This window comes from Amblyomma mixtum, chromosome 5 (assembly GCF_055824585.1).
Source record: "Amblyomma mixtum isolate Tamu chromosome 5, ASM5582458v1, whole genome shotgun sequence".
Classification (NCBI taxonomy): domain Eukaryota; kingdom Metazoa; phylum Arthropoda; class Arachnida; order Ixodida; family Ixodidae; genus Amblyomma; species Amblyomma mixtum.
The window spans coordinates 187,956,262-187,977,640 of record NC_143016.1 but is presented as its reverse complement, the minus strand read 5'-3'; the positions used below and the strand labels follow the sequence as shown (position 1 = coordinate 187,977,640).

Below are 21,379 nucleotides of genomic sequence, written 5' to 3'. Positions count from 1 at the left end.
GTAAAGTAGCGCCAGCAAAAGCAAGTTCGCTGAGCTACGATGAGGTGGTCGACACTTTGAGCAGCTACTATGATCCTACACCGAACGAGATAGCAGAAAGTTTCAAGTTCTTCAACCGCTATCAGAAAGAAGAGGAATCCGTGCAAGAATTCATTGTTGCTGTACGACAAATAGCACAGAACTGCAATTTTTCGTCTATGCTAGACAGAATGATCAGAGACCGCATCGTGTGCGGCATCAGATCGAAAAGTTTGCAAAAGCAACTTCTGGCGAAAAAGGACCTGTCGCTAAAGGAAGCAGAGGCTCTCGCGCTAGCTGCAGAAAGCGCGGAACTTGATTCACGGGGCATAACCGGACAAGCTCTGGGTGCTAACGTGCTCAATGTAACTCGTCGGCGCAAACCAGAGAGAGAAAAGCCGAAGTTCAGGCCACAAAAGCAATGCCAGTGCTGCGGGAACCATGGCCACAAGACGGAAGCGTGTCGCTTTAACAGACGGCAATGTTTCAAATGCAGACAGTACGGTCATCTAGCGAGGATGTGCTCTTCATCGGACATTGTTAACAGAACCGGTACCATGGAAGCGCAAACGCAGCAGGAATCTGAGGACAGTGATAGTAGTACATCGCAGATTTGGTCTCTCCGCACGAAGCAGACACTGCTACCGCCCATTCAGAAAACATTCACGTGGAACGGCGTTGACCTAAAAATGGACATTGATACCGGATCCCCAGTCTGCGTCATTTCAAAAGCTATCTATGACAAGCATCGTAAGGAATGGCCTCCGCTTGCGAAATCGCCGATAAAGTTGTCGTGCTATCTCGGGAAGCTACCCGTACTTGGGGTAATGAGCATGGACGTGTCTTATCAAGCAGCGACCGTTGAATGCAACCTGGTGGTGTTAAACTGCAAAGGCCCCAGTCTTTGTGGCCGGGATCTATTGCAGAAACTGGATGACACGGGAACGGCTGTCCTTCACGTCAAGGCGCAACCCAACAAGACCAGCACAATTCCGCCAGCTGCCCCGCTACCGGCTTTGGCACTACTGACCAGTTACGCCGATCTTTTCACCGAGACCACGGGACTCCTGAAAGGCCCGCCAGCCCGGATTCATCTCAAGAGCGGATCGACTCCGAAGTTTTTCAAGGCAAGGAAGGTTCCTTTTGCGTACAAAGAGAAAGTGTCGCAGGAGTTGGATAGGCTCGCGGAAGCAGGGATAATATCTCCAGTGCCATATTCGGAATGGGCCACGCCCATTGTTCCCGTCTTGAAAAAGGACGGCTCGGTGCGCATTTGCGGAGACTTTAAAGCTACACTAAATCCAGTGTGTGAGGTTGAGCAATACCCGCTGCCAGTCATTGACGATATGTTTGCCAATTTAGCGGGAGGAGAACGGTTCAGTGTGCTAGATCTGCGGGATGCCTATAACCAGGTCGCGCTAGACGAGGATTCGCGGAAACTGACCGTCATTAACACTCACAAAGGGCTCTACTGCTACAATCGGCTACCATTCGGTATCTCATCGGCGCCAGCAATCTTCCAGCGGAAAATTGAATCGGTACTCCAAGGGTTAACCGGCGTGCAGGCCTACCTTGACGATGTGCTGATAGCTGATAAGAGCCAAGATGACGCCAACTTGAAAGCAGTGCTGCAGCGCTTCAGGGAACATGGTATTAAGCTGCGCTCTGATAAATGTCGCTTCGCCGAGCAAGCAGTCACATATCTTGGTCATCGCATTGACAAAAACAGGTTGCATCCAATTGAGAAGAACATCGATGCTATCCGACTAGCCCCTTCTCCGCGTAATGTTACAGAGTTGCGTGCTTTTCTTGGATTCATCACGTTCTACAATAAGTTTCTCCCTAATCTGTCCACATTGCTTGCTCCTTTGTACAAGCTGCTGACGAAGGGAGCCAGGTGGATGTGGAGCGAAAAAGAGCAAGCTGCATTCGAGCTGGCGAAAAAGGCTCTTTGCGCAGCTCCTGTGCTAACGTATTTCAATCCGAAGCTCGAGCTACTTTTGGAATGCGACGCCTCTCCTCATGGGGTAGGAGCGGCACTGTTCCATCGCATAAATGGAGAAAACAGGCCCATTGGATTTCGGTCCCGGACCTTGACTTCGGCTGAAACGAAGTATTCACAGATTGAACGGGAAGCGTTAGCTCTTGTCTACGGTGTTTCACGTTTCCGTGACTACCTACTTGGCAGGGAGTTCACCCTGGTCACGGATCACCGTCCTCTGCTTGGCCTTCTGCGAATGGATCGCCAGACCCCAGTCATGGCCGCCGCCAGAATACAAAGATGGGCGCTCTTACTGGGAGCGTACAAATACAAGCTGCTTTGCAAGTCCGGTAAAATGATGGTCAACGCGGACGTCCTAAGCCGTTTACCTCAAACCTTGCAGGAAACCGAGACTGCACCAGAAGGCGACGCAGAGTTTGTTCTCGCCATCGACCAGTGGGACCAGTCGGCCATCACCATAAATGAATTGCGGTCACTTACAGCAACGGACGAGGTGCTACCCCTTGTATGCAGGTACGTCCGTGAGGGTTGGCCCAACGCGTGTTCAACCGGTAACTCTGAGATGATGGCTTTCTACAAAAAGCGGCAGGAGTTATCTGTTCAGGATGGCCTCCTACTGTGGGGACATCGTGTAGTAATCCCCAAACAGGCACGCGCTAGATTGCTGATGATGCTGCACGAAGCCCATCAGGGCGTCTGCACCATGAAGAAGGTAGCGCGGTCTAAATTTTGGTGGCCGGAGATTGACCTGGATATTTGCCGAATTGCCGCTCAATGCAGAAACTGTGTCCAGGCTTTACCAATGCCACCAGCTCGTGAGCCAGTGAACTGGCCAGCAACCGAAGAAAAGTGGTCCCGTCTGCACCTGGATTTCGCCGGACCTATCAGAGATAAAATGTTGCTAATCGTGGTAGATTCCCACAGTAAGTGGATCGAGGCAATTCCACTAGCGCGTGCAACGTCAAGTAGCACGGTAAACGCGCTGCGTACGCTGTTCAGCCAGTTCGGACTACCGCGCACTGTAGTAACTGATAATAGCACGCCCTTTACGGGGTCGGATTTCGCCACATTCATGGAAAGAAACGGCATTGCCCACATTCGGACACCGCCCTACCATCCTCAGAGCAATGGACTCGCAAAACGTGCAGTCAGGACGGTGAAGGATGGACTAAAGAAGATGCCGGGCGTGGATCTCTCAACCGCACTCGCGCGAGTTTTGTGTCGTTACAGGAATGCCCCGCGGCAGTCCGGCCTTTCACCTTCAGAAACACTGTTAGGTTATCGACTACGCACTCGACTTGACATGTGTTTTCCTCCCAGGAACAAAGCTGCGCAGCTGTGCAGGGAAGCTAAGAGAACTTCGGACGACGCCAGCTGGAGTTTCGCTCCGGGGGACCCAGTACTAGTCCGTAACTATGGAGTGGGTGACAAGTGGACACCCGGAAAGGTGAAGTCAACAACAGGCGCTCGACTAGTTACTGTCAAGACGGAAGATGAGGTGGTGGTTCGTCGTCATGCTGATCAAGTCCGCAAACGCTACGACGAGGGCTCCACACACACAGGGACAAACAGTCAAGCAGCAGCACCATCGGGACATCCGCTAGCTGAACACAACGTACCCACGTCAGCACCCGTTGACCCTGCACCCCAGGAGACGACGCTGCGCCGGTCAGCCCGGGTGAAGAAACCAGTGGATCGCTATGGCTATTAGGAGGAACGGATGCTGCTGATAGCAGAAGCGATAAGCCACCAACAGAACCCGTGCCGACACCGATCTTTCATTCGTTTCTCTCTCTCCCTCGCCCCTCTTTCCCTCGCCCCTCTGGCTATATAATATCCCTTGATCCGAGAATAAAGCGTCATTCTCCGGCCTGGCTACGCTGTCTGATGCATCGACCGGGAGCGGCTTGTCCACCGACAACGCCGTCTCAACACTGGGAATCAAGCAGGAAATAATTCAAGCTGGGAATCAAGCAGGAAATATTTCCAGCTGGAAATAATTTTAGCTGGGAATCAAGAAGGAAATATTTCCAGCTGGAAATAATTCCAGCTGGGAATCAAGCTGGGAATAATTCCAGCTGGGAATCAAGCTGGAAATAATTCCAACTGGAAATCAGGCTGGAAATAATTCCAGCTGGGAATCAAGCTGGAAATAATTCCAGCTGAAAATCAAGCAGGAAATAATTCAAGCTGGGAATCAAGCAGGAAATATTTCCAGCTGGAAATAATTCCATTGCAGAAGAACTTGCTTTGGGGCTAGTTGGTTCATGATTGTAGTTCAGAATGGCGCAAAAGTGGTTTTCTTTTCTGCCGATGGTGTTTCGAAATATGAATTCAAACCATGAATATGTGTTTTTTCTGCTTCCGGTTCGTGGTTGATATGTCTTGCCTTATAAAAGAGGGTGTTTCTGAAATAAATTCAGTTGGTAGTAGGCGCTCTTTGTGTCATCCCCTTTTCTCCTGTGTGTGTGTCTTTTGCGCCATTCTGAACTACAAATAATTCCAGCTGGGAATCAAGCAGGAAATAATTCCAGCTGGAAATCAAGCTGTCCAGCTGGGAATCAAGCTGGAAATAATTCCAGCTGGGAATCAAGCAGGAAATATTTCCAGCTGGAAATCAGGCTGGAAATAATTCCAGCTGGAAATCAAGCTGGAAATAATTCCAGCTGGAAATCAAGCTGGAAATAATTCCAGCTGGGAATCAAGCTGGAAATAATTCCAGCTGGGAATCAAGCTGGAAATAATTCCAGCTGGAAAACAAGCATTTCCAGCTGGAAATCAGGCTGGAAATAATTCCAGCTGGGAATCAAGCAGGCAATATTTCCAGCTGGGCATCAAGCTGGAAATCAAGCTGGAAATCAAGCTGGAAATAATTCCAGCTGGAAATCAAGCTCGAAATAATTCCAGCTGGGAATCAAGCTGGAAATATTTCCAGCTGAAAATCAAGCAGGAAATATTTCCAGCTGGAAATCAAGCTGGAAATAATTCCAGCTGGGAATCAAACTGGAAATAATTCCAGCTGGGAATCAAGCTGGAAATAATTCCAGCTGGGAATCAAGGAGGAAATATTTCCAGCTGGAAATCAAGCTGGAAATAATTCCAGCTGGGAATCAAGGAGGAAATATTTCCAGCTGGAAATCAAGCTGGAAATATTTCCAGATGGGAATCAAGCTGGAAATATTTCCAGCTGGAAATCAAGCTGGAAATATTTCCAGCTGGAAATCAAGCTGGAAATAATTCCAGCTGGAAATCAAGCTGGAAATAATTCAAGTTGGGAATCAAGCTGGAAATAATTCCAGCTGGGAATCAAGCTGGAAATATTTCCAGCTGGAAATCAAGCAGGAAATATTTCCAGCTGGAAATCAAGCAGGAAATATTTCCAGCTGGAAATCAAGCTGGAAATCATTCCAGCTGGGAATCAAGCTGGAAATCATTCCAGCTGGAAATCAAGCTGGAAATAATTCCAGGTGGGAATCAAGCTGGAAATATTTCCAGCTGGAAATCAAGCAGGAAATAATTCCAGCTGGGAATCAAGCTGGAAATCATTCCAGCTGGAAATCAAGCTGGAAATAATTCCAGCCGGGAATCAAGCTGGAAATATTTCCAGCTGGAAATCAAGCAGGAAATATTTCCAGATGGGAATCAAGCTGGAAATAATTCCAGCTGGAAATCAAGCTGGAAATAATTCCAGCTGGGAATCAAGCTGGAAATATTTCCAGCTGGGAATCAAGCTGGAAATAATTCCAGCTGGAAATCAAGCTGGAAATAATTCAAGCTGGGAATCAAGCAGGAAATAATTCAAGCTGGGAATCAAGCAGGAAAAAATTCCAGCTGGGAATCAAGCTGGAAATATTTCTAGCTGGAAATCAAGCTGGAAATAATTCCAGCTGGGAATCAAGCTGGAAATAACTCCAGCTGGGAATCAAGCTGGAAATAATTCCAGGTGAAAATCAAGCAGCAAATATTTCCAGCTGGAAATCAACATTGGTGAAAACAGCGCGAAAGGAGCCCAAAGGCGAATCAAGCTGGAAATCAAGCTGGAAATAATTCCAGCTGGGAATCAAGCAGGAAATATTTGTAGCTGGAAATCAAGCTGGAAATAATTCCAGCTGGGAATCATGCTGGAAATATTTCCAGCTGGGAATCAAGCTGGAAATATTTCCAGCTGGAAATCAAGCAGGAAATATTTTCAGCTGGAAATCAAGCTGGAAATCATTCCAGCTGGGAATCAAGCTGGAAATATTTCCAGCTGGGAATCAAGCTGGAAATAATTCCAGCTGGGAATCAAGCTGGAAATAATTCCAGCTGGAAAACAAGCATTTCCAGCTGGAAATCAGGCTGGAAATAATTCCAGCTGGAAATCAAGCTGGAAATAATTCCAGCTAGGAATCAAGCAGGAAATATTTCCAGCTGGGCATCAAGCTGGAAATCAAGCTGGAAATAATTCCAGCTGGGAATCAAGCTGGAAATAATTCCAGCTGGAAATCAAGCTGGAAATAATTCAAGCTGGGAATCAAGCAGGAAATAATTCAAGCTGGGAATCAAGCAGGAAATAATTCCAGCTGGGAATCAAGCTGGAAATATTTCCAGCTGGAAATCAAGCAGGAAATATTTCCAGATGGGAATCAAGCTGGAAATAATTCCAGCTGGGAATCAAGGAGGAAATATTTCCAGCTGGAAATCAAGCTGGAAATAATTCCAGCTGGGAATCAAGGAGGAAATATTTCCAGCTGGAAATCAAGCTGGAAATATTTCCAGATGGGAATCAAGCTGGAAATATTTCCAGCTGGAAATCAAGCTGGAAATATTTCCAGCTGGAAATCAAGCTGGAAATAATTCCAGCTGGAAATCAAGCTGGAAATAATTCAAGTTGGGAATCAAGCTGGAAATAATTCCAGCTGGGAATCAAGCTGGAAATATTTCCAGCTGGAAATCAAGCAGGAAATATTTCCAGCTGGAAATCAAGCAGGAAATATTTCCAGCTGGAAATCAAGCTGGAAATCATTCCAGCTGGGAATCAAGCTGGAAATCATTCCAGCTGGAAATCAAGCTGGAAATAATTCCAGGTGGGAATCAAGCTGGAAATATTTCCAGCTGGAAATCAAGCAGGAAATAATTCCAGCTGGGAATCAAGCTGGAAATCATTCCAGCTGGAAATCAAGCTGGAAATAATTCCAGCCGGGAATCAAGCTGGAAATATTTCCAGCTGGAAATCAAGCAGGAAATATTTCCAGATGGGAATCAAGCTGGAAATAATTCCAGCTGGAAATCAAGCTGGAAATAATTCCAGCTGGGAATCAAGCTGGAAATATTTCCAGCTGGGAATCAAGCTGGAAATAATTCCAGCTGGAAATCAAGCTGGAAATAATTCAAGCTGGGAATCAAGCAGGAAATAATTCAAGCTGGGAATCAAGCAGGAAAAAATTCCAGCTGGGAATCAAGCTGGAAATATTTCTAGCTGGAAATCAAGCTGGAAATAATTCCAGCTGGGAATCAAGCTGGAAATAACTCCAGCTGGGAATCAAGCTGGAAATAATTCCAGGTGAAAATCAAGCAGCAAATATTTCCAGCTGGAAATCAACATTGGTGAAAACAGCGCGAAAGGAGCCCAAAGGCGAATCAAGCTGGAAATCAAGCTGGAAATAATTCCAGCTGGGAATCAAGCAGGAAATATTTGTAGCTGGAAATCAAGCTGGAAATAATTCCAGCTGGGAATCATGCTGGAAATATTTCCAGCTGGGAATCAAGCTGGAAATATTTCCAGCTGGAAATCAAGCAGGAAATATTTTCAGCTGGAAATCAAGCTGGAAATCATTCCAGCTGGGAATCAAGCTGGAAATATTTCCAGCTGGGAATCAAGCTGGAAATAATTCCAGCTGGGAATCAAGCTGGAAATAATTCCAGCTGGAAAACAAGCATTTCCAGCTGGAAATCAGGCTGGAAATAATTCCAGCTGGAAATCAAGCTGGAAATAATTCCAGCTAGGAATCAAGCAGGAAATATTTCCAGCTGGGCATCAAGCTGGAAATCAAGCTGGAAATAATTCCAGCTGGGAATCAAGCTGGAAATAATTCCAGCTGGAAATCAAGCTGGAAATAATTCAAGCTGGGAATCAAGCAGGAAATAATTCAAGCTGGGAATCAAGCAGGAAATAATTCCAGCTGGGAATCAAGCTGGAAATATTTCCAGCTGGAAATCAAGCAGGAAATATTTCCAGATGGGAATCAAGCTGGAAATAATTCCAGCTGGAAATCAAGCTGGAAATAATTCCAGCTGGGAATCAAGCTGGAAATATTTCCAGCTGGGAATCAAGCTGGAAATAATTCCAGCTGGGAATCAAGCTGGAAATAATTCCAGCTGGAAAACAAGCATTTCCAGCTGGAAATCAGGCTGGAAATAATTCCAGCTGGAAATCAAGCTGGAAATAATTCCAGCTAGGAATCAAGCAGGAAATATTTCCAGCTGGGCATCAAGCTGGAAATCAAGCTGGAAATAATTCCAGCTGGGAATCAAGCTGGAAATAATTCCAGCTGGAAATCAAGCTGGAAATAATTCAAGCTGGGAATCAAGCAGGAAATAATTCAAGCTGGGAATCAAGCAGGAAATAATTCAAGCTGTGAATCAAGCAGGAAATATTTCCAGCTGGAAATAATTTTAGCTGGGAATCAAGAAGGAAATATTTCCAGCTGGAAATAATTCCAGCTGGGAATCAAGCTGGAAATTTTTCCAGCTGGAAATCAAGCTGGAAATAATTCCAGCTGGGAATCAAGCTGGAAATATTTTCAGCTGGAAATCAAGGTGGAAATAATTCCAGCCGGGAATCAAGCTGGAAATAATTCCAGCTGGGAACCAAGCTGGAAATAATTCCAGCTGAGAATCAAACTGGAAATATTTCCAGCTGGGAATCAAGCTGGAAATAATTCCAGCTGGAAATCAAGCTGGAAATATTTCCAGCTGGAAATCAAGCAGGAAATATTTCCAGCTGGAAATCGAGCTGGAAATAATTCTAGCTGGGAATCAAGCTGGAAATCATTTCAGCTGGAAATAATTCCAGCTGGGAATCAAGCTGGAAATATTTCCAGCTGGAAATCAAGCAGGAAATATTTCCAGCTGGAAATCAAGCTGGAAATAATTCTAGCTGGGAATCAAGCTGGAAATCAAACTGGAAATATTTCCAGCTGGATATCAAGCTGTAAATAATTCCAGCTGGGAATCAAGCTGGAAATAATTCCATTTTTGAATCAAGCTGGAAATAAATCCAGCTGGGAATCAAGCTGGAAATCATTCCAGCTGGAAATCAAGCAGGAAATAATTCCAGCTGGGAATCAAGCTGGAAATAATTCCAGCTGGGGATCAAGCTGGAAATATTTCCAGCTGGAAATCAAGCAGGAAATATTTCCAGCTGGAAATAATTCCAGATGGGAATCAAGCTGGAAATAATTCCAGCTGGGAATCAAGCAGGAAATATTTCCAGCTGGAAATCAAGCTGGAAATATTTCTAGCTGGAAATCAAGCTGGAAATAATTCCAGCTGGGAATCAAGCTGGAAATAACTCCAGCTGGGAATCAAGCTGGAAATAATTCCAGGTGAAAATCAAGCAGCAAATATTTCCAGCTGGAAATCAACATTGGTGAAAAACAGCGCGAAAGGAGCCCGAAGGCGAATCAAGCTGGAAATCAAGCTGGAAATAATTCCAGCTGGGAATCAAGCAGGAAATATTTGTAGCTGGAAATCAAGCTGGAAATAATTCCAGCTGGGAATCATGCTGGAAATATTTCCAGCTGGGAATCAAGCTGGAAATATTTCCAGCTGGAAATCAAGCAGGAAATATTTTCAGCTGGAAATCAAGCTGGAAATCATTCCAGCTGGGAATCAAGCTGGAAATCATTCCAGCTGGAAATCAAGCTGGAAATAATTCCAGGTGGGAATCAAGCTGGAAATATTTCCAGCTGGAAATCAAGCAGGAAATATTTCCAGCTCGGAATCAAGCTGGAAATCATTCCAGCTGGAAATCAAGCTGGAAATAATTCCAGCTGGGAATCAAGCTGGAAATATTTCCAGCTGGAAATCAAGCAGGAAATATTTCCAGCTGAAAATCAAGCTGGAAATAATTCCAGCTGGGAACAAAGCTGGAAATAATTCCAGCTGGGAATCAAGCTGGAAATAATTCCAGCTGGGAATCAAGGAGGAAATATTTCCAGCTGGAAATAATTCCAGCTGGGAATCAAGCTGGAAATAATTCCAGCTGGGAATCAAGCTGGAAATAATTCCAGCTGGAAATCAAGCTGGAAATAATTCCAGCTGGAAATCAAGCTGGAAATAATTCCAGTTGGGAATCAAGCTGGAAATAATTCCAGCTGGGAATCAAGCTGGAAATATTTCCAGCTGGAAATCAAGCAGGAAATATTTCCAGCTGGAAATCAAGCTGGAAATCATTCCAGCTGGGAATCAAGCTGGAAATCATTCCAGCTGGAAATCAAGCTGGAAATAATTCCAGGTGGGAATCAAGCTGGAAATATTTCCAGCTGGAAATCAAGCAGGAAATATTTCCAGCTGGGAATCAAGCTGGAAATCATTCCAGCTGGAAATCAAGCTGGAAATAATTCCAGCTGGGAATCAAGCTGGAAATATTTCCAGCTGGAAATCAAGCAGGAAATATTTCCAGCTGAAAATCAAGCTGGAAATAATTCCAGCTGGGAATCAAGCTGGAAATAATTCCAGCTGGGAATCAAGCTGGAAATAATTCCAGCTGGGAATCAAGGAGGAAATATTTCCAGCTGGAAATAATTCCGGCTGGGAATCAAGCTGGAAATAATTCCAGCTGGGAATCAAGCTGGAAATAATTCCAGCTGGAAATCAAGCTGGAAATAATTCCAGCTGGGAATCAAGCCAGAAATAATTCCAGCTGGAAATCAAGCTGGAAATAATTCCAGCTGGAAATCAAGCTGGAAATAATTCCAGTTGGGAATCAAGCTGGAAATAATTCCAGCTGGGAATCAAGCTGGAAATATTTCCAGCTGGAAATCAAGCAGGAAATATTTCCAGCTGGAAATCAAGCTGGAAATCATTCCAGCTGGGAATCAAGCTGGAAATCATTCCAGCTGGAAATCAAGCTGGAAATAATTCCAGGTGGGAATCAAGCTGGAAATATTTCCAGCTGGAAATCAAGCAGGAAATATTTCCAGCTGGGAATCAAGCTGGAAATCATTCCAGCTGGAAATCAAGCTGGAAATAATTCCAGCTGGGAATCAAGCTGGAAATATTTCCAGCTGGAAATCAAGCAGGAAATATTTCCAGCTGAAAATCAAGCTGGAAATAATTCCAGCTGGGAATCAAGCTGGAAATAATTCCAGCTGGGAATCAAGCTGGAAATAATTCCAGCTGGGAATCAAGGAGGAAATATTTCCAGCTGGAAATAATTCCGGCTGGGAATCAAGCTGGAAATAATTCCAGCTGGGAATCAAGCTGGAAATAATTCCAGCTGGAAATCAAGCTGGAAATAATTCCAGCTGGGAATCAAGCCAGAAATAATTCCAGCTGGAAATCAAGCTGGAAATAATTCCAGCTGGGAATCAAGCTGGAAAGATTTCCAGCTGGGAATAATTCTGGCTAATGTCAAATGTTCTCTGCCAAAAATGGATGTCACAAAACATTCATTCGTTGATAACAGAGCCATACTGTCAGCAAACAGCACTTGATAAAAAAAGACACAAAAAAGAGAGCGCACACACACACGCTACAACAACCAAGCTTCTGAATGCCGGCCATAGTTAATGTTTACTTCAGTGCGGCTCGCGATCGGCTTTGGCTAGTTTTGGCTAAATACAATTAAAGTAAACAAACATGCTGGAGCAAAACGAATCGTTCACATTGTTCGAGGCTGGCTTCTCTTTTTTATTGCACAAATTAGCCCTTTGGAATAAATTAAGGAGACGGTACAGGCTGGTTTCAATAATGAATGCTAGCAAGGTTCGATGCTGAGGCCCATGTCATGCATGTGGACAAATGGGCGACGTGGGCTTCAGCATCGGTTGGTAGCTGTGACTCGCTGTGACTGTGACTAGATGTCAGTCGCACAAGCGTGGGACAAGTCCCCCAAAAATGGCTGAGCACTGCCTCCGTGGCAGAAAGGAAACCTCAGTGTCCTGATGTCCACGACAAGCGTACCCCAGTAGTCTCTACTCGAATTCTTGGCGAGACCTCCTCACAGCGAGTTACACCGCCTAGGTTACATCCATGCGGTGGAATTAATGCACACAGGAAGTGCCACACAGATTTCTTTTTTCAAGGGCTGTGTCTCCATCTGAACTGGAAATGACGATTTCCAGCAGCAAAACCACTTTCATTTGCATGCGGTGTTAGGTTTTGCAATTTTCCGACAAGATATGATTGCTGAATTGTCCCCAACATCGTGAACACAACTCAATGCATTTGCCATTTCTTTACAAATTTCAGCTGGATTTTTTACTAATTCTTCAAGCTAGATTTCATATTTTCCAGCTAGAAAAATTCCAGCTAGGAAAGTTCCAGCTGGCATATTTCCCAGCTAGAGTTTTTCTAGCTGGAGGTTCCAAAATGGAAGTCCCATTTCTAGCTGTAAATGTGCTTTCCTAGCTGGGCATAGAATTTTCCAGCTGGAAATCCAAAAATTCCGGCTGGAAATGAAACCTCCATTTTCATTGGGGTGGTAAACCATGGCAGGCAGTTGTCATATATGTCAAAGCCAAAGAAAAACTACGCGTGAGCAGCGTTTGCTCTTCCGTCACCCACAGACACCTCCCGGCACCACTACTGTTCTGAGTGGCGGTGCCATCGTGATTGGAACAGCGGTCATTCCATCCATTATTGACACTCCCTTGAGCGCTGAGTGCGCAGTTGAAAGTAAAAAAAAAATCTGGAATACACTTAAGCTTAAGAGCGTTAAGAGTAGAAAGTGATAGTGTTATCAGGCGCTGCCGCTTATCAGCAGCTGCAATCAGCAGCCACGTGCTGCGGGGACGGGGTGCCAGTTCTGTGCCTTGACTGCTCAAGGCCAGCACCAAGAGAGATGCAACAGAACCCCCCCAGCAAAAATGCAGCCACGCTGTGCATCCCTGATATCTCGTTTGCCTCGCTTTTATTTATGGTGCCATGCTTTGGTTTCAATTGTAAGTCAACCCCCCCCCCCCCCCCCCGACTTTGAATTTTCAAAATTTTAAAAATAAGTCGACCTACAATCTTGTAAATACGGTATGAACCAAAAACAAACCTATTCCATTCGTATCTGAAGTTCTGAAATTCTGAATATTCACACACCCCTACTTTTTTTTTCACTATTCCAAGAGGACTTGGCAAGTATGCTTGAGAAGGATGTCTGTCCACAAGTAAAGTAGATCATACACAGGACAAAAAGCCCTGTGTCAGGCCAATCAGTCACACAGTGCTCTTCCACCACGAAAAGACCTTGTTCCCAACCACATTGCTGTCCACGACCGTGGATAAGTGCAGCCCCCAGAATGCACACCTGTTCACACCTGCTACACTCTGAACATAAAGGAGTTTAAAGGCGGTAAGCTGTCCCCTAGTGCACCCTTTTATGAAAGGGAGCTAAAGGACAGTTCATTCCCTTTTTACTCCCCAATAGGGGCACTCATGTTTAGGGTGTCCCTTGCTCATTTCGGGCAGGGCTTGCTTCCAATCTCGGCAAATAGCAAAAAGAGCTCACCCGAAAGGAGATCTCCAGGTTCTCGCCGCCCCAGATGTCCATGCCATCGTCATACTCGCCCAGTTCATGGAAGTACTGCCGATCCATGGCAAACAGGCCACCTGCCATGGTGGGAGACCTGCACCAAGGAAAGTCAGAAATCGCACACCGCGACAGTTCGACAAGCACAGGCCTCAAATGTGAACAGGCAGCATACGGTGCTGAGGCAGCCTAGTTTTGTTTATTCAAGCAGCAAAAACCACACACCATTTTTGTTTTAAAATAAGCGCGACAACATTTACCTGTTCATCTTTTTCTGAAATTTCTTCTTCATACTGAGCAAATATTTTCATTTGATTTGTACTCAAAAATTTCAATATTCGCACATCCCTATCCGCAATAGATTAAGACGCGTTGTTATGTGCGATATAATGCCCAACAGGATTCCAAGTATGGCTATCACAGAAATACAACATTAAAAAAAAAAAAACTGGAACGCTCAAATAAGTTGTTCGTGACAGGCATACCACACTGGACTGGATGACTCCACACCACCTTTCTCCCTTGCTCGCCCTGAAGCCGCTTCCTGACCCCACTTTCACATTTCCAAAGCAGTGCTCCTGCGATGATGCTCTGGCAGAGGTATGCTGTCTAACTCTACCAAGTCATGAGGGTGCTTTCAGTGCATCTCAGAGCCATATTAAGCGTCAGAGTGCTATGCAAAGCTGTGTTCATCATTACTGTTCCAAGGCACAATAGGAAGGAAAAGAATCTCAATGGGTTTCTATGGCAGGAGTTGGTCATAGTAGTTCCTGTTGTGATACACACACATATATATATATATACCTTCAAAAAAAAAAAAAAAAGTAGTACAGCATTTGTCTGCTCAGAGGACTTTTTAATCTCTCTGATAAACAGCAAACTGACACTACAGCTGCAAAAATTTTGGGGAATTTTCCTCTCTGCTCCCTCCTAATGTGATGACGATGTGCAACAAGCCTTTTCTCCTGGAATGAACTGGAATTCTATTTGTCTCACCCTAATCTGGACAACCCGTTTCAGTCATCGCTTTCACCATCTGTCAAGCAGCAGCAGCAGCAGCAGAGTGCCATGCATGAGTTGCTCACGGAATGGGGTCGACGGCTTGCCCAGGCCCCCGAAGCCTCGGGGGGGACTCCCACTTGAAGTGCAGCCCCCAGTTGAAGCCACCACGCACGATGGGTGAGGCACTGTACTCGAAGGTGTCCGCATTGATGATGTCGATCACGGGGCAGGTGACAGTGGTGCGGTTGGCCCCGATGCGCGCCAGCAGGGGCTCCAGCCAGCCCACGTTCACCTCACAGTGGCTGTCCAGGAACACCAGCACCTGCCACAGTGCGAACGAAATTCACCACGAGCCACTTACTGAAATGCTAATTATCATTTGTTGGCACTCACTCACTCACCCACCTACCCATCCTCCCTCCCCTCCACTCACTCTCACTCACTCACTCACTCTCACTTACTCACTCACTCACTCTTACCCACTCACTTACTCTCACTCATTTCCATACAAAGTTGCCTCACAGGGTCAATAACAGGAGCAGAAAGAAGTAACTAAAAGTAAAGATCATTCACCATCATCATTATCCTCAGCCTGACTACGTTCACGCATGCCCCCAAAGTTTTTCTGAGATACGTGGACGATTGCTTTTGTGTCTTGAAGAAAGGTTCACTGGACGCTTTTAGTCTACACCTTAACAGTGTGGAATCAGCAATACAGTTTACCGTTGAAGAAGAAGTCGATGGCCGCCTCCCATTCCTGGATGTACTGGTCTCCAGCGAACCTTCAGGACTAACCTTCAACGTCTACAGAAAACCAACACACACTGGCCACTACCTTCATTTTGCTTCCGTTCACCCTGTTTCCCAAAAGCGTTCCGTGGTTGCCTCGCTCCTCCGTCGAAACAAAAGAATATGCATGAAAAAGGAAGACAAGTCTGCTGACACCTTGCACATTCGCCATGATTTGTCTGCTTGCAGCTACCCTGGATATTTTATTGACTCGGTGGAACGACAGCTTGCACGTCCCGCGCTGCATCGGCCCCCAGGTACCCAAAAGCGGGCGACGATTCCTCATGTTCCAGGAGTTAGTGAAACGTTGGCACGCATACTCCGTCGCTACAATGTGCAGACTGCGCATGTGCCAGCCCGCAAGCTCAGGGGAGATTTGGTGCAAGGACCCACTCAGAAAGGAAAAATTCCCAGGCGTTGTATACGTAATCCCAAGTGCCGACTGTGCAGCCGTGTACATTGGCGAGTCAGGGGATTTTAAAAGAAGATTGCGCCAGCACCAGAATGACGTAAGGAACCGGCGGGTGGCTTCGAACGCGCTGGCCGAACATTCGGTATCTGCCGAACACAACAGTGACTGGACACAGGCACGTGTGGTAGCGAAAGAGAGGAACAGAGCATCACGGCTCTATCTTGAGTCGCTGATCATTCAGACGACAGCAAATACGCTGAACCGTAATCATGGTAATGACCAAATGTTTTACGGGAATCCCCCAAGGTTGAGTAGATGAACTACGAAGTTTCTGAGAAAGCTGTATAGCTTTCCTTTGCAGCCGTATGGCTGCGCTCAGGTGGACATCAGTGAGTAATTACTCCCTTATTACTAATCATGGTAATCTGCCCCTGTATATGCAAGATGTCTGGGTTCTGCGATACGCCGTATATAAGGCAACGGTTCCCCATTTCGCCTCATTGTGAACAAGGCTCCCGTGTGGGAGCCGAAACGTCATTCCATCTTTCTTTTTTGGTCGGTGCCATTCATTTTTCGTCATATAGTTGCTTTGCACATAATGCACTGCCTTGTGGTCTTCATTTTTGTCCTGCATAGTTTTCCAGTAGTAGCCTGAGCTCCCTGTCCTGTGAAGACCACTCTGATGCATACCCACATGAAGTCCAGGGGCAAGAAGATGTTTGCATGCAGCAAACTGATCAGCCAGGAAAGCGGTGGAACTTTTCTGGGATTTTGGAGCAGCAGCCCCTCTTGCTTCATGCAGTTAGGGGTGTTATACTTCCCACAGCACAAGAGTGTTTTTCCTCCTCAACCTTGTACAGAGTAAGAATCACAACATGGTCAACCAAACAGCACAAGGAACTAGCACAGGACGACAGAGTGATTCTGTCATCCTGTACTATGCAGTAGCCAAACGATTTTTCGGACTCCAATAATTCGGACTTCGCTGAGGAACCGTCGCACACCTCATAGGGACGTGTACATTTTCACGACCGATATTTAGAACTTTGTGGAGTCTAAAAGTTCCAATTTTCGGACTAAAATAGACGCCAACAATATTGTGGTGATCGTTTTTTAACTCAAAGTTCCTGATTTCAGCCTAATACAGACGTGAGCAGGCATCTGTCACAACCAACCGGTTCCCTGCCGCCGTGAAAGGCGCCATCTTGAATTTAAACTGAATCGGCTCGGCGGGCGCAATCGGACTGACTGGGATAGACTTATCTGTTCTCTACCGTTGCCATTCGACATAATATTATGCTCTCCATTGCCATCGAGATGGCCTACAAAGGGCGCGCAATCGCACTGAAAATGGTACAGAAAGACAGCTGCAGCATCCACCACGGTTTGGACGACGCACCCTGCGGTGCGGGGCAGCAAACTCTGTAGACGGGGGGGGACTGCATTTGGAGGCGCTCGCGTGTCCCGTGGGTTACCCACGGTTTACCTCTCGGTCTTCACGAATGTCATTGCCCCATGCAAACCGACTCTTCTTGCTCCACGTAGCGAGTGCATTCATTCACGGCATGACTGCTGCCACGTCGCCCTATTTGGTATCATGATGCGATAGGGTGCGGACATGAAGAAAGCATGGCTATGACTCAGAGAGTAATATTATCGCTTTGTAGGCGGAACATGGGAGGCGGCGATTTTTAAAGCCAATTTTTCGCAGAAAAGTTGATTTTTTTATTCAGACCATTTTTCGGGTCCTGCCGAGTCCGAAAAATCGGTCGGCGCCTGTACTTGAAGTCAGACATGATATTGGGCTGGCCGGTTCACAACGATTGCCAAAAAGTCTGTGCTAAGACGATGGCACAAGAAGAGGCACAAAGACGCACACACAAAGCGCAGACTTTCAACCGACTTTATTTTGTGAAAACACGGCGCTTATAAAGGCTATCAACGTGACAATCAAGGTACATACGCCGCAAAAACATTGTGCGCAGGGCGAGGACAGTATCAACAGTGCCACAGAGTGATTAGGACCAATGTGTGCGCCTCTTCTTGACCCATCGTCTTCACGCAGCACCATACTTTTTCGTCCGTGTCTTTTCAGTGCTGTTTCATCAACCATGAAATACAGACAAGCCTGTGCATCCATTTCAGCAGCCATAATAAACAACTTGCCCAAACAGTAGTTAAGGCAAGATAATTGCAGGGGTGAAAAAGAAGTACTCCCGCTGTCGCAAGACAAAGTGCTGCTGAGAGGCAGGCTTCCATAGAAACTACCGTAATTATTCGCATAATAGGCGCACTTTTTTTCCAGAAAATCCGGTTCAAAGTTCGGGGTGCTCCTATTACACGGGGTAAAATTTCCCGAAATTTTTCAACTCGCGAAATTGAACACACCGCGTAAACTCACTCGTGTACGGGCCGCACCCCGTTTTCCCGAAGAAAATATTAAAAAAAAAACATCCGTGTAAGGGCCGCACCGAAACTTTCCACGACCCCCATGGGAATAGCCTTCGAAATACATGCGCCGAGGCCTCCGCGATCAGCTCCGGCTGTGCATAACGGGCGCTTAATTGTGGAGGCCTCACACGCGCACAGGAGCTTCTAGACGCCGCCCACAGATGGCGCCAACGTTTTCACCAACGTTTTCCTCCGCTGCGAGCTTTCGCTATCCATATCACCATCAGCATCACCAGCTCCAGTTTTTTTGTTGCTGTCAAGTGCCGGGATCTGCGGTAGCACGTTAGTTCCTCGTGGCTTTGCCGCCGAGCATTGCTCTTTTAGCTTGACGGGCAAGCACCTTAACAGCTACACGGCTGGGAGTTTGCTCTCGAACACGGCAAGCGTGCGGCAGGCCGCAAATTTGACATGGCCGAGAAGTGCAGCAGTTGCGACTGCGGCGTGCCTAAATTTTCGTACGCGACTCCAAGCGCCGAGGTTTTCGCGGGCCTAAGTCGGGAACGTTTCCGGCTGGAGATGAAGCTTTCAAAACAGACGTTTCAAGTGAGCATCCCTGAAAACTGTGTGCGGCTGTTCTACGCGATATTGTTGTAGGTGCTGTGGGTCCGCAGCAGTTGCGACAGCAGCAGCACTAGTGAGGACTGAAAGTCAGTTCAGCAAAAACTTTGTTAAAGTGAAGATTGGGGGGCGGGGGGTGGTGAGGCGTCGGCTTGCAATCGTGTAAATACAGTATTGATCACAGTGCCAAGTTCGGGGTGCGCCTATTATGCGCAGAAATAAAAAAATCAGATTTTTCGCGACCAAACTAGGGGTGCGCCTATTATGCGAGTGCGCCTATTATGTGAGTAAATACGGTAACTGGCAGAAAGAGACTGCACATGCAATGCTCACGCCTCTCAAATCTTACTAACTTTGATCCTCTGCACAGGATCACGCAAGAAGAGTAAAGCGCTTAGTACAAATATTAAGTCATAACATTTGAATTTCACATAAGAAAATTTCAGGTGCCTGCAAACCCCTAATTCTTTCTCAGCCACATGATGTGTACGCACTTTGACATGCGAAATTCTTCTGTGTCCTTGAAAGCAAGTCCAGATGCCAACAGCACGGTGTTCAGAATGTCACCCTGTCTCTCTTGCAGGTTACACACTGACACCAGCGAATGCTTATGATGCAGCACCACTGTACGCAACATGCCACGTCAGTCACAGTCAGACTTAGGGCACATGGCTGCCCCCGTGAAAGAGCACACGACAGCATTTGAGCAAAGCAGCACAAGCAAAAAGAGCTCACCTGGCCTGAGGCATTGCGCGCACCATGCATGCGAGCACGGATGAGCCCCTCACGTGCTGGGGTGCGGATGAGTCGCACGTGAGCGGGCAGCTCAGATGCCACGTACTGCACCAGTGGTAAGCCCAGCTCAGCTGCAAACATCGCGAAGGAAAACGAAAATGAAAAATTGGTTTCTGAGGAAAGGAAAGGACATAGTAACTGTCTCACTTCTCCATGGACACCGCAATGGCGCCCTGAGGGAAGAGATGAAGGAGGGAGTGAAAGAAGGTTCAGGGTTTATGGGGCCAGAAAAGGATTGTAGCGCCGAAACAGACAACACACAGAAAGCTACACAGGCTGCACCTGTCCCATTTAGCTTCCTGTGTGTTGTCTGTTTCAGTGCTACAACCCTTTTCTGGAAGCATGCACCAACCAACCCCCAAACAGGTATTACTCGGTTTATGGCGGTTTAATGTCCCAAAGCGACTTAGGCTATGAGGGACGCCGCAGTGAAGGGCTCCGGAAATTTTGACCACTTGAACATGCATTGACATCGCACAGTAGATGTGCCCCTGGAATGTCGCCTCCACCGAAATTCGACCGCTGTGGTCGGGATCGAACCCGCGCCTCTCGAGTCAGCAGCTGAGCGCCATAACCACTGGGCCTACACAGCGGCTTAGGAGTGAAAGAAGAAAAAGAAAGAGGTGCCACAGTGGAGGGCTCTTAATTAACAAATGTCGAACCAGCCTTCTGCCACATTTTTTTTAGTTCTGCAGGCCCGTCACAAGATTCAGGAAAAAAGTAAGCAGTAGAGAACAGCGCTCAGCTATAGCGCTGAAACTTTGAGAGTAGTCATAACATTATTTCTCGTACGCTCAAAAATGCATGTAAATCACTCAAGAAATGAAAAAAATTTTGCTGAAAGCCATGTCCCCCCCCCCCCCCCCTCTTAAACACCCGTGGCAGAAAATAAGAATGGGGTGTGGAGCGCATATGGCAGAATCTCTCAGATCATGAATAGCAGTTGAACAATATCCGTCAATAGAAGAGCATACAACAGCTGTATCTTGCTGGTACTCACCTATGAGGCAGAAACGTGGAGGCTAACAAAGAGGGTTCAGCTTAAGTTAAGGACAATGCAGCGAGCTATGGAAAGAAAAATGATAGGTGTAACGTTAAGAGATTGGAAGCAACCGGAGTGGGTGAGAGAACAAACGTGAGTTAATGACATCCTAGTCAAAATCAAGAGGAAGAATAGGGCTTGGGCAGGGCATGTAATGCTAAGGCAGGTTAACCGCTGGTCCTTAAGGGCAACGGAGTGGATTCCAAGAGAAGGCAAGCGTAGCAGGGGTGGCAGAAAGTCAGGTGGGCGGATGAGCTTAAGACATTTGCGGGGATACGGCGGCCACAACTGGCGCAGGACAGAGTTAACTGGAGAGACATGGAAGAGGCCTTTGCCCTGCAGTGGGCGTAGTCAGGCTGATGATGATGATGACTGTCATACAGTTTCCCTCACTGATTGTTGGACTCACGCAGGGTGCTGTTGTCGTCGACGAGGATCAGCTCGTGCAGGAGAGCGGGCGGGGTGCGCTCCAGCACGGTGTGGACAGTGCGCACCAGGGCCGACCAGGCCTCGTTGTAGAAGCACACCACCACACTGGCCGTGGGCAGGGAGCGCTCATCAAACGTCTGCTGCCGGCAGCTACGG

At 46.6% G+C, this 21,379-nt stretch overlaps 1 protein-coding gene across 11 annotated transcripts in view; it reads right to left on the bottom strand.

Annotated features, from left to right (window-relative positions):
• LOC149345167 (polypeptide N-acetylgalactosaminyltransferase 11-like) overlaps window positions 1–21,379 on the bottom strand; it is a 78,678-nt gene that overhangs the window by 33,451 nt on the left and 23,848 nt on the right. For all 11 annotated transcript variants that reach the window (XR_016283255.1, XM_089546479.1, XM_089546477.1 and 8 more), the window contains 4 exons: window positions 21,204–21,373; window positions 19,693–19,823; window positions 14,831–15,069; window positions 13,725–13,842 (listed from right to left, as the gene is read on the bottom strand). Coding sequence is in view for 10 of the 11 variants with exons in the window: in XM_089546479.1 (XP_089402605.1) it covers window positions 13,725–13,842; window positions 14,831–15,069; window positions 19,693–19,823; window positions 21,204–21,373 (658 nt within the window). In the remaining variant the exon portion in view is untranslated. The remainder of the gene's footprint in view (window positions 1–13,724; window positions 13,843–14,830; window positions 15,070–19,692; window positions 19,824–21,203; window positions 21,374–21,379) is intronic.